The sequence below is a fragment of the Apis cerana genome, linkage group LG8 (assembly GCF_029169275.1).
Source record: "Apis cerana isolate GH-2021 linkage group LG8, AcerK_1.0, whole genome shotgun sequence".
Lineage (NCBI taxonomy): Eukaryota > Metazoa > Arthropoda > Insecta > Hymenoptera > Apidae > Apis > Apis cerana.
In genome coordinates, this window is record NC_083859.1 from 2,233,541 (window position 1) to 2,250,418 (window position 16,878).

The following is a 16,878-nucleotide window of genomic DNA, read 5'->3' on the forward strand; positions in this document are numbered from 1 at the left end:
ATTTATTTATTTATAGGTAATTTAATACAATTTCTTAAATAATGTTTCAAATTAAATATTTTATTTAAACAAACAACGCATCATTATAACAATAAAAAACTGTATCATTAAAAACCAGTAAAAAAAACAATATTATCGCTAAAATTTGATAATAAATAAATAGAGTCTGAGATTAACGTTTATTCTATTGATTTGTTAAAAACAATTGGCACGTTTCAACCAATCTATTTGTACAATTCTAAATGAATAAAAACTTAAGGCCTTTCTTTAATATGTTTAAATCGCTAAGAATGATGTACATATTCAGTAATATATATTTAAATCTATTTATCACAAATTGCATAAAATCATGATCAAATTACGAATTATTTCGGATTAAAGTATCTAAAAAATAAAAAATAAAACACTTTTCTTTTTAATTTAAGAAAAAAATTAATATCACACAATTAAAATAAATCCATTCACACAAATATTTAATCTAGTTAAATTGTAGTAAAAAAAAAAATATTTACATATAAATATTTCTCTAAAAGTTTACATAAATAAAATGTATAATCAAGAGATTTGTGACGATTTTTCGATAAATTTATGAAAGACATCTAGAATTTTTGAGAGATCTTGATCAGTTTGATTCGATAATAAATATAATTACAATAAAATTCGAATCACTTCGAATCATAGATTTTTCTTTTAATGTTAATAATTAAATACCAATATTTGCATTGAATAATTCGTTCTTGAGAGGTTGAATTTGTACTGTTACAAAATTATCGAAAAAACCACTTGATATTAAACGAACAGAAGTAACGCTATATTCCGTCAATTCACGATAATCTGAAAAATTAAGAAATATATTATATACTATTTTACGAATATATATTATATACTATTTTACGATTGTTAATTAAAATCAATTTATTACAATATTCATAATAATATTTATCATATTTCAATTAGAATAAGAAATAAGTTATTTTTAACATTTTAAAATTGAATATGAATATTAACTTTTGTATTAACTCATGTAAGGCTAATTATCTAATTAAGATATAACATCATAAATTATTAATTGTATTACCTGGTTTAGAGTCTATTCCACAAATAGAATCAATTATCTGAACTTTAGAAGTATCTAATCCATAGCTGCCTCCAATTATTACTTGATCATGCGGACTAGATTCATCACACTAGAAATAAGATTTAAATATTAATTATTATTAATTTTTTTAGCATTTAGAATATTTTGTACTTAAAATTTTATTTATAAGATTAATCAAACCTATATCTATATATATATATATATATATATGAAAGAATAAAAGGAGTACAAACTTTTCGTATAGTTCCAGTCTCAGTAGTGCGAGTGGAACCGAGAAAATTTGAAACTCCAACGCCCAATGCGATTACTTGCACAGAACCCGGATAGAGCGCGACGTAAGTGCAATTTATGCGTCGTCCATAATTTCGTAACGTATATGGCTCAGTTAAGCTTGTCGCTAAGACATTACAGGCTATAAAATAATAAAAAATAAATTTCTTTTTAATCAACAATTATTATTCAAAATTATAATGAATTTTATAATGACAAATAAGTTTTCAATACTTTTAAAATATATCAATATATTTTTTTTTTTACACGTTTTACTTACGTCTAGGATTTTTCAAGAATCTCGCGAGCAACGAGAATCCCTTTCCTGATTTTGGAATTCTGTATTGAATAACTGCAATGTTCTGTGAACTTGTGAAAATTCTTTTCATACCGATATTTTTACCACAAAATTCGCTACTTCTTTGTTTAAGTGGTAACTGATGATCCATTTCACTAGGGAATACTTCACCGTTTAATTCCCAACCATCAATGATCTGCACAATATAAAAATATATTCTGAATGGACATTGTTGTGTTGCAATCCTTTGTGCTTCTTTTTATTATGATGCATTGGAAAATTTTTCTTTTCCAATAAATAAAATGCACATGTATGTGTACTATAAATACTACATTGGCTTTTAGAAAAATAGATTTAAATTATTGGAAAGAAATCATTAATAATATATTATAATATATTATATAATTTTTTATATTACTTTAGTTATTATATAACTTTATTATATAATTTTACATATATAAAATCTACTAAATTATGTTATTTGTAAATTATATTTAATTTTTCTTTAAATTTTAAAAAATTTTTTTCTTTTAATATTTATTTTAATTTTTTTTCAAAATTGATTAATATTTATATCTTACCGAAACTAATCCACGATGTTCACAGGGTATATCAAAAGTGATGAAGTTGATTTCTATTTTCTGATCCGGTCCAGCTAAAAAATAAATTCCACAGACCTCCTCATTGTCATTCTTTGAAGTATATAAGAAATATCCTGGTTCTGATGTGACGAATATGCAATCTGTAAAAAAATATTTTATTTAAGAAAAGAAATGAAAAAAGAAATAAAAGTGAAGAAGTTTTTAATTTAATTTATTTATTAATATATATAATAATTATTATTTGATTTATAATTATATTGAATATTTTAATAAATATTACACTTAATAAATATTTAAATTAACTTATTAAACATTTATTTATTATTAATAAATTATTTTAAATATTGCTGATATTTAATAATCACGATACTTATAAATTCAATTTAATTTATTTATTCAAATCTAATTTGATATCAAATAATCAAAATCCACTAAATTTCAAAAAAGTCACTAAATTTCATTAATTATCATAAATTCATAATTCATAATTCATAATTCATAAATCTTTTAAATTTACCAACAAATGATCAATAAAATAGGAATATAAATATTGTAAATAATATACTATTTTTATTATCATATCTTTTAATATATTTTATTTTTTCTTATATATAGAATATAAATATGATATAAAATATATATGATTGAGTTAATATTACGAAAGAATATCATCTAAAAAGAATATAAAATCAATTTTGAAATTATTTCAAAGACGACAAAAGCAATGATTCGATCATTCGTATATATACATAAAACATTTATTTATTCTCTCCATATTGATAAATATAATAATTATATATCTATTTTATATATATATATATTATCAAATATTCATGATGGTATTTATATACCTGTGACGAGTTTAAAACGCACATAAGCATTTAATAAATTATTTTTCGTATCTTGACGATAGAAATCCTTTGAGAAACGATCTCCAGAAATCTGTGAAAAAAAAATAATAAAAATTTTTTTCAGAAAAAATATATCCTTCCATTTTTCTAAACTTTATTTTAAGTAAAAAAAAAAATCTATTGATTATTTTGTAAATTCAATTATTTTGTATTCAATTATTTTTTTACACATAATGAATAATTGAATACTGCATGATGAAAATAAAATATCATTAAAAATTTTTTTATCATATTATAGAATATATAATTTTTACATGATAAACAATGTGTTGTTAATTTAAAAATAAACTTTTCTATTTTATTATACAAATAAAATTTCTAGAATAAAAAGTAACAAATAATAATATTATTAAATAATATTATTAAATAATATAATATTATTAAATAGAAAATGTAGAAATGTTTTCAATTATATATTCTAACAAATTTTCTTATTATTATAATATCTTATAGACACAAAGAAAATATTATATAAAGAAATTTTTATCCGTTTAAAAAATAAGTCTTTATCCTTATATATAATAATTGAAATACTATTCAGAATCATTTTAGTAGAATTTTATAAATTCCTATGTCGACGAGCAATCGATGAATAACCGATAGTTGAAGTAGCCTAAAGGAAAACCAATCCTATTATGTAACATTCTATGGAAATATCTTTATCGATAGACGGATATTACGGCATGATTGTCATAGATAATGACATTATTATTATCTATATTATCAACCATCGATATTCTTTTGAAATTTGAAAAATATTTTAAAATATTGAATAATATTTAAATTTTCTCATTAAAATTTTATGTAATCTATTCTAATTTGTAAAATAAATATAATTATTTTTAATTAATTTCAAAGTTTTTCCATAAGACTATAAATTCTATAAGACAAGAAAATGTAAGTGAATAAAATCATAGAAAGAAAATTGCTTTTCATCGATGTTAATTTGTCGATCTCTGATGAATTGCAAGGAATGAAATTTCATAATGGATTAATTTTTGGCATCAATTTATAATTATAATTTTAATTTACAATTTTACAATTTAATTACAATTTTTTGATAGATCACAGAATTTATATGTACATGTGCAAATATTTAATACACATATTATAATTTCTTTTGGACTGTATGTTATTATGTTAGAGATTTTCAAGAATATGTATTTATTTTTTATAAAAAATTAATTAATAAATAATAATTTTGAAATCTTGTTTGAAATTGATTAATTGACGAATATTTTCTACATCTATTAAAGTATATCATTGTGATATAATAAATATATATATGGATATATGAAAAAAATTCAACACATAAATACCTGGCGATTAATAACAAATTCATGAATAAACTTTTGAATCAACTTTTCATGTTAATTTTTTTTTAACATGTAATTCTACTCAATAGCAAAGAATAGAAAAGAAAAAACCTAAAATGTTAAATATTATAATTAATGAAATATAATTAAAAATATAAATATAAATTGTAATATAAATTTTAATATAAAAATAAATAAAAATTCTCATCATTTTATCATTTTTTTAATATAATATAAAATATGTATTTAAATATGAAATACATGATATAATTAGATTAAAATAAATATATGTTCCTGTATAATAAAAGTTAATATTAATTTTGCTATTGATATTAATATTATTTTGATAGATTGATAATTCCATTATAATATTGATGATATTAAAATTTTCAATTGTTTGATATTATGATTTTTTTATTATTCAATATTTTACATTTAATATTGAATATTTATTTTTCAGTTTCCAATATTCTATATTCTATATTTCTATATTTTATATTTTTATCATTTAAATATTTCCTTTTCTATTTCTAATTTTTTATTTTTATTTCTTTTTCTATTTTTTATTTTTTATTTAGTGATAAGAAAAATAGATTAAGTATTGTATCCTATTTATATTACGTTTTATTAAATAAAAATAAGAAGAAAGATTATGTCAAATAACTCGCATAATATGAAATCAAATATTTAAGAATTGAGAGTCAGAATAAATGAATCCTACAATATCTATAATATTCTTAGAATTATGATAAAACCTATCGAATAGTATGGATCATAGTATCTAAAAAAGTCGATATGTCAATTTTCATTTTGTTTCAAACGTTTGAAAACTTCGAAGATTTTCTATTATTATTCAAATATTTTTAAATATTTTTATATTTGATTATATTTTTCATATTTAAAAAAATGTTTAAACATAAAATCTTATTTAAATCCGAATTTCATCATAATAAAAATTATTCCAAAAAACATTATAGTAAAATCTTTGAAATAATTTGCTTTTCAAAATAAAAATATTTTTGATAAAAGTAATAAAGGATCTTTAGAAATATCCATAATAGTTAAGAATTGTTAGACACAATTGATTAGCTGTAAAATAGAGATATTAGCTATCTCAATGACCATAGAGATAATAAGACCGTTTAAAATAATGTAATAAGTAGATTTCTAATCCTAATTCCTAATTGATGGTATAATTAATTAGAAAAATTTATAAAAAACATGCTGATCACTTATTTTATTTAACAATCATACTTATATATATTATTATATTATTATATATATACTTATTATATATATGAAAAGAGAATATTTAATATAAAGAAAATTATATAATTTAATTTATAGTTTTAAAAGTGTTTCGCAGTATCTTCATATTTAAGATAATTATTTTTTAATAATATGTAAACGTATAATAATAGAATTTTTATGAATTTGAACTGAACATAACTTTTAATTAAGATAAAACTTTTATTAATTTTAAAATCAGATAATTAGTATTGTTAAATTTTGTTTTTTGATATCATTATTATAAAATAAAATATTTTTTTCACGATAAATTGAAAAAAATGTATATGTAAATATACATATATATTGAATTTTCAATTGAACAATGCTTCATATTAAGAAAGAAGAAAAATAAATAATTCAATTATTAAAGACAAATATAATATGAAATATTTGAAAAATTTTAATTTAAAGAATTATATCTTATAACTGATAATTTTAAAAAAATTTTTAACCTTAAAGTTGAATGACTCGTTTTCAATCTAATATCTCCTGAAAATGTCGATACATAGTACATTCAATTGGGTTATTTAATTTCGATTTTCGATATTCATATGTAATATGAATTGCCCGATGACATAATATTAAGCTACTTCTATACCATTGCTTATATATAAATGATATATAATATTATATATTAGATAATCTATAAACGTGATATATTTCGATATTCGAAATTTTCAAAATTTATAAAACTTTTTATTTATTTATATGATTTTACATGAAAGAAGAATTAGTAAAAAAGTAAAGAAGAATAAGTAAAAATAAGTAAGTAATAAAGTTTGGTTCAAATTTGGTTCAATTAAATTTATTTGAATATAAATACTTATAAATTTAAATTAAATAATCTGAATTACTTGAATATTTTATATAATGTTGAGGTTGTATATGCATAAATGTAAAATAATTCTAATCATAAATCTATTATAACGTTTCAACTTAAATTCAGATAATTTGATTAATACGAGCGAGACTTAACCACGATATGATTCATTATGTTTCGATTTGTCACTATTCTCAAATTTCGAAACACGATCCAATTAACATTGTTATGCGTTAATCAGTTGCATTACTACTGATTTATGATCGAAAAGCACGTAATCATGATACAAACAATATAATACAGTCAAGGTAAATATTTACAATGATAGGGATTTACATTGTGACGATTTGCATTCACGAAGAACGAATATCTATTAAGCATTAAATCAAAATCGTAAAAAATATACCGGAAGTCGAATGAATAGTCAAATGAAAGACTCTTTTCAATCTGAAAATTCAATTCCAATAAAATTTTTTTTTAAATATTTATATTAATATTCATTTTGCAATAGATTTAAAATCATTTAAATAAAATCCATTCTTTTATATTTTTCTATAAATAATACATATATAAAATATCAATCCCTCAATTTATTCGGATTAACAAAAATTTCATCTTTTTCCTATTATTCTGCGTTTTTATTATGTGCATTTATTATATGCGCATTTATTTATTTCTACTATTCATTTTTTGGAAACATGTAGTAATACATGTAGTAATAAAAGGATTAAAATGGATTTTCTTTCATTTTCTATCTATTATAAGAAAAATAATTATTACATTTTATAATCTTATTGCCTATTATAAATAAATTACTATTCGATTTTTGTAAATTATCCATATTAAATTGCGTTTACACTGACAATAAATCATTGTAATTTGTAGATAAATGAGGATTATATTATATTATAAATATACTATAAATTACTAAATAATTTATGAAATGTATAGAAGATTATGAAATATCTGTATTGAAATTTTTCATAAATATGGATAAATTATCATAATTTATGGATAATTATAAATTAATCAATTTTATACATCAATTTTTTTTAACTATAATTACTTAAAATTGTGACTACCATTATTCGTAATTATATCCATAAAATAGATCATAAGATAAGGGGTTAAGACGTTTTTCAAAACAATAACAGAAGTCATTAAACGTTCGTAAATATAAAAGATATATTTTTTAGCAAGAGGATATTAATGATTAATATCAAACAGATCAAATACTTTTATTATTTTTATATTTCACAATTTCGAAAATGAAAGACAATAGATTCAGTTCCGAAATAAAATTTTATATAAATAAATTCATCGCAAAATTTCATTAAATCTCATAAAGCAACATAATACATGAAAGTATCTCTTCGTTAATTGGATTACTACTCTTCACTACGAGCTAAAATAGGATTGTCTTCCAAGATATATAATGCCAGTATAGTTTTAAAGATATTGTAGAGCGAATGTTGTATGATATAAACGATAACGTATGATATGAACGACGATTTAATGATATTGACAATAATTTAAATAGTAGCATAATTGCATAAATAATATAATTATACAATTTGAAATATCAGATAATAATATATGTTGAAAATATAAATTTAAATTTTAATTTTCTATATATTTAAAAATTTATTTTTGATTTATTTTGTTTTTTAACTTCTTCAAATATAATTCTTTCAATTATGTAACTTTAGAAATATCATTTTAATCTGTAAATTGTAATGTTTAATTTATATCTATTTTTTTCTTTAAATTATCTAAAAAAATAGAATAATTATTTAATTTAAGTATATTAAAAAATTAATTTTTAACTTTTTTCTAATTTCTTTTTTAAAGAAATATGAATATAAAAAATTTGTATTTAAAAAAAAACGATTATTGGATATATATATTTTTTGGAGTTGAAACATTTATCTTTAGTTTTAATTAAAATTAAAGAAAACAGTATGTGAGCTCTCAAAGGGGAGAAAGGGTTTCGAAGGCCTGACTTTACTCATACTTACTTTGTCATGCAACTAATTGCCATGACAAAGGGAGGGAAATGTAACCATCGACGACCGGTAATGATCGATCAAAACTTCGTTATTGATATTTTTTTTACTTATATGTGGACATTAAAATGAAATTAAAATATTTTAATATTAAGATAATAATTATCTTACTTTTAGAATATATAATTAAAAATAAATTTTGTTTAATTATTAATCACATTTCTATTTCATTTCAATTTCAAGAGTTACATTTATATATAGATAAATATAAATAATAATAATAATAATTTATAGATTTATTCTATTTATGATATAGAATGAAAAAATAGAAGGATTATATTCAAATTATATTCATATTGATAATTTTACATTCATAGTGATAATAAATTATTTCCAACTTTATATCCTACTTTATATCTAACATAAATTCTATATTAATTTAAGATCTTTACAATGAGGAAAATAAAAAGAAAATTTCGTAAATTTATAAAAGATAAAATCTCCTAATAAACAACGTTACAAATTGTAATTTGCAATAAATATAACGATGAATAAAAGAATTAGTAATTAAATTAATATAATTAAATAATTAATTCTCTATTCTACATATGAATTAAAAAAAAATTGATCACAAAAACTCATAAAAGTAACAAATGATTCAGAAAATATATAAATCCATTCAAACTCTCTTTTCAACTCATATTAAATAACTTATTATTATATATAGTTTTTATGAAAAATATTTATAAATTATTGTATTTATTATATCATTTACGTAGTAATAAATTATGTTCAAATATTACATGTATTAAATTTCTTATCATTCAATAATATTTTCATATGATTACAAAAATTTGATGAAAATAAAACTTAGAATCTGATTAAAAATTACTTCACTGAAAAAAATAAGGATATATATACAAATATTTTCTCATCAATTATTGTGTATATTTATCAATATATTCCTTACCTGTTGGTGATAACGCTGATAGTCGTTCCCTTTTATTGCACCAGAAATAGCGTTAAAAAATCCAATGATAAAAAACAACCTCGCGAAACAATACAAAGACCCATTTAAGAACATTTTTCTGATGAAATCTCAAGAATCCGGAAATGATGTATACGTTGAAAGATACAAAGTACCCGTTGCGAGGAATATTTCTCTTCCTGTTTTCGTCTTCTCTTCGTCGCTTTGCGATCCTCTTAAAACGTAGGGGGGAAGAGCGCGTGGAGTTGGCGTCAGAACAAACTGGAGATTGTGTGGCGTCGCGACGCGCGGCGTCCCTCTTATAGTCGCTAGACCAGTCCGCGATTCGTTCATGTTGCGCATCCCCGAACGCTTGCAACGTAACTGGCGACGATAACGTTGATAAAATGGTTTACGTTCTCTCATATACCTTTCCATAGCAAGGCTAAAAATCTTTTAAAGCTGGTGGAGATTTTTAAGGCATCTCTTGATATCTATTGAAAAGGATATTGTATAGAAGGAACTGATAAAGGAAAATAAACTGGAAATAGAATGATATAACTTTTGGCAAATAATTTTTTTTTTATATATATATATATATATAAGTTTTAAGAAGATCGCAAAGCGACGAAGAGAAGAATTATTAAGGAAATTTTATTATGAATTTATGAATTTTATAAAATAATTTGAAATTTAAATTAATTTACGATAAAAATTGATGAAAATAATATATATAAAATAATATATAATATTTATATTTTTAATTTGAATCCTAAAAGAATTTTTGAGAAAAATTTAATAATTAATATTATTATTTGTTTTAAAAAAATTACTTATAATACTGTTGTCGGTGTAAGCAAATTTTATTTATTAACGACAAACAACGAAAAGAAAGTAAAAAACGTTTTACGTGATCAAACAATAGTTCCCTGAGGAAGCTGTGATCGTAAATCTCGGGAACGTGATTTAATAAAATTCAGAAACGTCTCAGTGAATAATTCAAATCTCCATTGAAGGCATCGAATTTATTCTTGTAGAATGAACCAGAACACTTCGTATAATCGATACTTTGGTAAATACTCGATTCATATTCTTATTCATGTTCGATTAAAATATTTATTGCTTTGTCTCATTCAAAATTCCATGCAATAAATGCTTCTTTATTAATTCTGCTTCTTCAGATTCGGAGCATCTTCTGATGAGCTTGGAAAATAGTTCCAGTTTTAGAATAAAATGTTATATATAAAGAAAAATTTTTAAAAATTTAAAAATATAAAAATTTTAAAGACATCAAAAATAAGGAATATATTCTAATTTTAAAAAATTATGCATGATATTAAAGAAGAGGTTATATTTTAATATTGAAAAATAATATAATATAAATAATAAAATATATAATAATAATTAAAATAAATCAAAAAATTCTAATTTTTTCCAAAAAGAAACGATAAGTATCCATAGAGAAATAACATAAATATCTTCAAACTATTACGAAATAAAATAAATCTTTAGAAATAAATAAAATAAATTTTTACAATTTTGAACGAAATTAAAGAGAAAAATAATATAAATATTTTTTAAAAAAGAGAAACATCTAAAAATTTAAAATTAATAATAAAATGGAGGAACTTCAACAGATTATTCGAAATCAATAGATAAAAGTAATTAGCTAAGAAGGTTAGTGTTTTTTCCAAAAAAGCTTCCAATCGTATATTTTATAGCAATTACTAGTTCAGATAAACATCACGGTTAGTGGTCTTAATTGATCTTGGTCTCATGGGGAATGAAACATGAGCGGCCATATTGTACATTCGCATATCTCCACTTTTCTCGCAATTGGCGATATTGAGAGATCTGTTGTTCTTTTTCTTGCAGGTGGTCAATATTTATTGCAATTTATTTATCATGCATTGAACAATTTTTCTTCTTCTTTGGAGAAATAAAACAACATTTAATTAATCCTTCCATTACATTTTGGTCTTTATAGAATATTTTTTAAATAATTCATTGAGTAAAAAATGATAAGAGAAATATTTTTTTTGTCGAGCAAATAGTATGTTCGATCTCTTTTTATATTTTGGGAACAAAATTCTAATGATTAAAAATATGATCGAGCAATATACATAATGTTTTATAATATATATATAATATATATAATAATCATAAAAATTTTTTTTTATAATCATGTATATTATGTATATTTTTTTTAAAATTAATAAATTTTTTATTTAAATTTATAAAAATGTCTATAATCTAAAAAAATATAATTTTTTGTTTAAATAAAACAATTTTATAATTATTTAATTTTTAATTAATTAAAATTGAAAATAATAATATGAATATTACATAAGAAAAGAAAAAATGAAAAGTTTATTTTCTATTGTTGTCTCTGAATTCCATATTCATGCAAGTATGACATAATCAGTAACATGAATGCCCTTCTGTTTCAAACTGCAGCCGCAACATCATGCTTACTTTTGCCTTGTTATCTACGAGACACTTGTTTCAACTGTATTCACATCTTCTTTGGAGATAAAGCTATTAATTTTAACTGGTAAATTTTAATAACTTAATTAAATTCAATTGAAGAATTCCATTTATTCTTCAGTATTATATATAATTTTAATGAAATATTTTATTTAAATATTTTAATAAAAAAAATTGATAAATTCAAGGAAAAAAAATCTTATCAATAAAAAAAGAGAAAATTTTTTGAATAATTGATTACATAAAGTAAAAGATAAAATAATATTTTCTTTTACGCATAAAAGTTTTTTTTTAAAAGATTATTTCTCTAGGGATATGATTGTAGACAACTTTCCTTTTAGTTTACATATTCTGTTCGAAACTTGGCAAATTTGAACTTTTCATGTTACTTTCTTCTAATCAGTAATATTAGAGAAGATTACATAATCGATTCTTACAATCTTCTTAATCTTTAGAAGATCGGAAATTCATTATAGTAGTTGAGCCATGATAAGATTTTGTATAAAATTACTCGTGTAAGAATTATAAATACATTTATATAATTGTATTAATGATTAATTTTTTTAGGAAATGATTAATTATTAATTTTAAATAGAAAAATTAATCATTGTTTATATAAAATCTTTTTTTCACATATACATTAAGAAATTCTCTCTCATATAAATATTTATATAAAAATAATTAAATTTTAAATTTAATTTTAATAATTAATTATAATAAATTATTAAATTCTAAATTTAATTATTTTATAAAAATTTTTTTCTTATAATAATTTTTTAATAATAATAATAATAATTAAATTATAAATTTCTTATTTAGAAATTTTTTTTACTAAAAATTGTTTTTAAAAAAGAAAATATTTTTAAATTTTCGATTGATAATAATCAAATATATTTATTTAAACTTGGCAATTTTATGCTTAAAAATTTAGTGATACTTTTTTGACATATATATATAAAATAAAGAATGTGAAAATATGAACAATATGAACATTAATAAAATTCAATTTCTTTATCATAATCGAATTAAGTAATTATTAAAATTAATAATTTTTAAAATTTTTTTAAAATATCTCTTTAAAAACTCTTTAAACATTTTTTAAAACATTGCATATTATATAAAGTGTAATTTTTAAACAATTTTAAATTAATGTTAATTATTTAACTTATATAGAGAAATTTTATTCAAATAAAATACATTATTACAATATATTATATTTAAATTGTTCTGAATATACACTAATTGTAAGTTTAAATTTTAACTAATTTTAATAAATTTTTTATCATAATTTATTATCATAAAATTGAACAAAAATTAATATATTTTACACAATTTTTAAATAAAGAAAAAGATATTTGTTTTATATAATATACATATACATCAAGCTTACTGTAGAAATGATAATATTGTTTAATATATCAAGAAATTCCTTCTTGTTTTATCTTTTTTTCTCTCTAAGCTTATTTATATTGATCTATTTATTTATTATTATTTATATTAATCTATTATTATTTGATCTATTATTATTTATATTAATCTTATTTGCTCTGCAAATACATATGAATAAATATTGAAAAAGATCTTTTAATTAGAATTTACCTTACACATAATCTTAAATATTTATTTTTATATATTTTATATATTTATAATCTTAAATTTTTAGTTAAATATTTTTTTGACTTTATGTAGATATTTGATGAGAAAAAATTATTTAATCTGAATTTCAGGAGAATAAACAGAAATAATTTCACTATATGATTTTGAAAATTTTGGTAAAAAACATCGATCAATTTTTCCTATACATAAAAAGAATTTAATGTGTCCAACAATCGATACAATTTCGTCAATCAAACAAAAGAATTAATAAAAAATTTAATTAAATACATGAAATTGAATTATAATTATTATAATAGCTAATATGACAATTATAATATTTTAAGAACGAATATGAGATGGGAAAGGTAAATCTAAATGTGAAGGCTCTATATGACTTCTATCATGCCACCCTTCTGCCACAGGAGTGTGATACAGTCCATAATTCACACCATTCGTAGCTATTTTCTTCAGACCCTGAATACTGGATAATATCAAAGCCATCTTGGCTAGAAGTAATGCCTTACCACCAAGGACTGCAAGGAATTGAAAACCCATAGGTATTAAGATCGAACCCATCAGCAGAAAACCCATCATCATAAGTGGCACCATGTGGTTATGTCTGCGACGGTGACGACGTCTACGGCCTGATAATTATCATTTTTTTAAATTAATAATAATTTTTTTTTAGAAAATATATATATATAGAAAAAATATGATACAAATGAAATTTTAAATATGATAAATAATTCAAGAAGATTAAAAAATAATAATTCAATAGGATAGAAATCTTGGAAAAATTTGAATAAAAATGAAATAGTATACATAATATAATATTTTTTACAATTTTTATTTGCAATTTTAAATTTCTATAATATAAAATAAAAAATATATAATATATATAATGTTATTATACAAACCTTCGAATTTATAATTATCTACATTGGTTTTTGAGTTATTAATAAAAGAAAGAATATTATTAGTAAAACGGTCCACATCGATTTTGAACACGTGGGTATGTAAAATCCGTAAAAGTTTTTTCATAATAATGACTGTCCAATTAGTATTATCATCTAAATTACTGAAATATATAAATAAAAAAAATAATCATGAATATATATTCTATTCTTTTTTGTGTTTTATAAAATTTTTTTATAAAATTATTTTTAATTATATTATTTTTTATAAAAATTAAATATATATGTTATATTCAAAAATATGTTAAATGTTTATGTTATGTTTCTATATAAATCAACAAATAATAGTATTCAGTTATTCATGAAAAAAATTATAAAAAAAGTTTTAATATATATTATTTGTCACAAAAGATTGCATAAGTTAAAATTTATTCGTAATATACATAAGCATTCTTTAAAGATCTACCTTTAAAGTTAAAGATATTACCTTTCTTTATCATTTGTAGAATTCATTCTATCTTTTTGATATCTTACTAAAACTAGTCCCTCAAATACTGGTATAATATCATCAGCCAAAAGAGCATCTAAAGCAATTAATACATGTTCCTGCACACATTTCCTAAACGTCTCTAAAAATTCATCTTGTCTAGAATTGTTCCAAGATTCCAATGGACAATTCTTAAGTACAGTGTGTAGACCGGTATACCAATTTGTATTACCATCACTTCTAGCGTCGCCAGCCATAAAGATGACGAATATGAACACGTAGAATGCACACAGGTGCATCTATATTCAGAAAAAAGATCACAAACTTCAATAGCCAATTACAATAACTCGTAAAGTGATAAAATTTAATCTGTCCAAATTACAAGAATGGATTTCATTTTGTTCCAGTCGTACTAATATTATTAATATAGATTATGAACTTAATAAAAATAATTTTTAAATAATTAATTTAGAACTATTTTTTCTCTAATTTTTTTAGAAATCAATATTTAAAAAATATCTTTTTTTTATCTTTAATATACAAAATTTTTAATATATTTTAATATACAAAATTTATTATTAGTATTGTGAACTTTTGAATCGTTTCGGAGATACGCATTCATGAAAAATCTGAGAATTGTTTTTTAATGAATTTAAATTTAAATGAATTATTATATTAATATATAAGACTTACAACAAAATTATTAATAATATTATATATAATATAATATATTCTTATTAGATTATAATATAGAACCCGTTAGAAGTCTATTATTCAAAATATTAAAAATAAATATCTCTTAAACGATACTTTTTTTTTAATATTCAGGATTAACTTTTTATAACTTTGCAATAATTATAATCCAAAATCATTTATTCACTGATAATGTTACCTCGAAATACGAGTGCACCACTGGAGATACGTTCTCCAAATAAATCGCAATTCACTATAAAACGTTCATTCATAGCTACATGGACATTTATATGAGCAGGAAATAGACTAGAATGCCGGCCAACTGACTATTACGATTCATCGAAGGGCAACAAGACAACGGTCAAAAGGCGGCACTTTTTATGCTCTAACAATCCTGGTTCGTAATTATCTTCAAAGTTGCATAATTAGTGAACTGATCTCTCAATAATTAGTAATATTGAATTTGAATAATTGTATAAATGAAATCTAAAAAAAATTAAAAGTTTTAAAATAAAATTATTATAAAATTAAAGTTTAAATAGATATATAAAAAAAATAATTAGTAATTTTAAATAATTTATAAATTTTTATTTTATTTTATTTTATTTTATTTTTATTTTATTTTATTTTATTTTATTTTATTTTATTTTATTTTATTTTATTTTATTTTATTTTATTTTTATTTTATTTTATTTTATTTTATTTTATTTTATTTTATTTTATTTTATTTTATTTTATTTTATTTTATTTTATTTTATTTTATTTTATTTTATTTTATTTTATTTTTTTTTATTTTATTTTATTTTATTTTATTTTATTTTATTTTATTTTATTTTATTTTATTTTATTTTATTTTATTTTATTTTATTTTATTTTATTTTATTTTATTTTATTTTATTTTATTTTATTTTATTTTTTTTTATTTTGAGATAGAAATAGTAATAAAAATATAAAAATATTAAAATTTTTTCTAAATATTCTCGTAGAAAATTTATTTATATAATTATAAAATATCTACCAATTATTAAAAGCATTATATTAATGACTGCAATTTTCTTTTTTCTCAAACGGTACACCTTTAAGACACATTACTTTTCTAAAAATTAATGGTTTCGATAAGAC

At 20.0% G+C, this 16,878-nt stretch overlaps 2 protein-coding genes across 3 annotated transcripts; both read right to left on the reverse strand.

Annotated features, from left to right (window-relative positions):
• Nucleotides 1-39: 39 nt before the first annotated feature.
• LOC108002950 (corticotropin-releasing factor-binding protein) lies at nt 40-9,960 on the reverse strand. Its single transcript, XM_062077978.1, has 7 exons — nt 9,583-9,960; nt 3,121-3,211; nt 2,249-2,409; nt 1,650-1,863; nt 1,333-1,511; nt 1,079-1,187; nt 40-834 (listed from the first exon to the last, which is right to left on the reverse strand). Exons 1-7 carry the CDS (start codon nt 9,694-9,696, stop codon nt 704-706), a joined length of 999 nt encoding a protein of 332 aa, XP_061933962.1. The 5' UTR covers nt 9,697-9,960; the 3' UTR covers nt 40-703.
• Nucleotides 9,961-13,856: 3,896 nt separating this feature from the next.
• LOC108003019 (uncharacterized) lies at nt 13,857-16,372 on the reverse strand. 2 transcript variants are annotated; one of them, XM_017065068.3, is made up of 4 exons: nt 15,956-16,372; nt 15,064-15,362; nt 14,580-14,740; nt 13,857-14,306 (listed from the first exon to the last, which is right to left on the reverse strand). In XM_017065068.3, exons 2-4 carry the CDS (start codon nt 15,360-15,362, stop codon nt 14,002-14,004), a joined length of 765 nt encoding a protein of 254 aa, XP_016920557.1. In that variant the 5' UTR covers nt 15,956-16,372; the 3' UTR covers nt 13,857-14,001. The 2 variants fall into 2 exon arrangements, with proteins under 2 accessions (XP_016920557.1, XP_016920568.1); XM_017065079.3 differs by lacking the exon at nt 15,956-16,372 and adding an exon at nt 15,757-15,949.
• Between the last annotated feature and the right edge of the window lie 506 nt (nt 16,373-16,878).

Bases quoted from the DNA above. Each gene is read 5' to 3' on its own strand.
- LOC108002950 (XM_062077978.1), bottom strand. From the start codon at position 9,696: ATGTTCTTAAATGGGTCTTTGTATTGTTTCGCGAGGTTGTTTTTTATC. The intron at 2,410-3,120 runs GTATATAAATAC...ATTTTTTTACAG, and splicing joins GCGTTTTAAACTCGTCACAG to ATTGCATATTCGTCACATCA. The intron at 835-1,078 runs GTAATACAATTA...TTAATTTTTCAG, and splicing joins TGGAATAGACTCTAAACCAG to ATTATCGTGAATTGACGGAA.
- LOC108003019 (XM_017065068.3), bottom strand. From the start codon at position 15,362: ATGCACCTGTGTGCATTCTACGTGTTCATATTCGTCATCTTTATGGCT. The intron at 14,741-15,063 runs GTAATATCTTTA...TATATATTTCAG, and splicing joins TCTACAAATGATAAAGAAAG to TAATTTAGATGATAATACTA. The intron at 14,307-14,579 runs GTTTGTATAATA...GATAATTATCAG, and splicing joins AGATAATTATAAATTCGAAG to GCCGTAGACGTCGTCACCGT.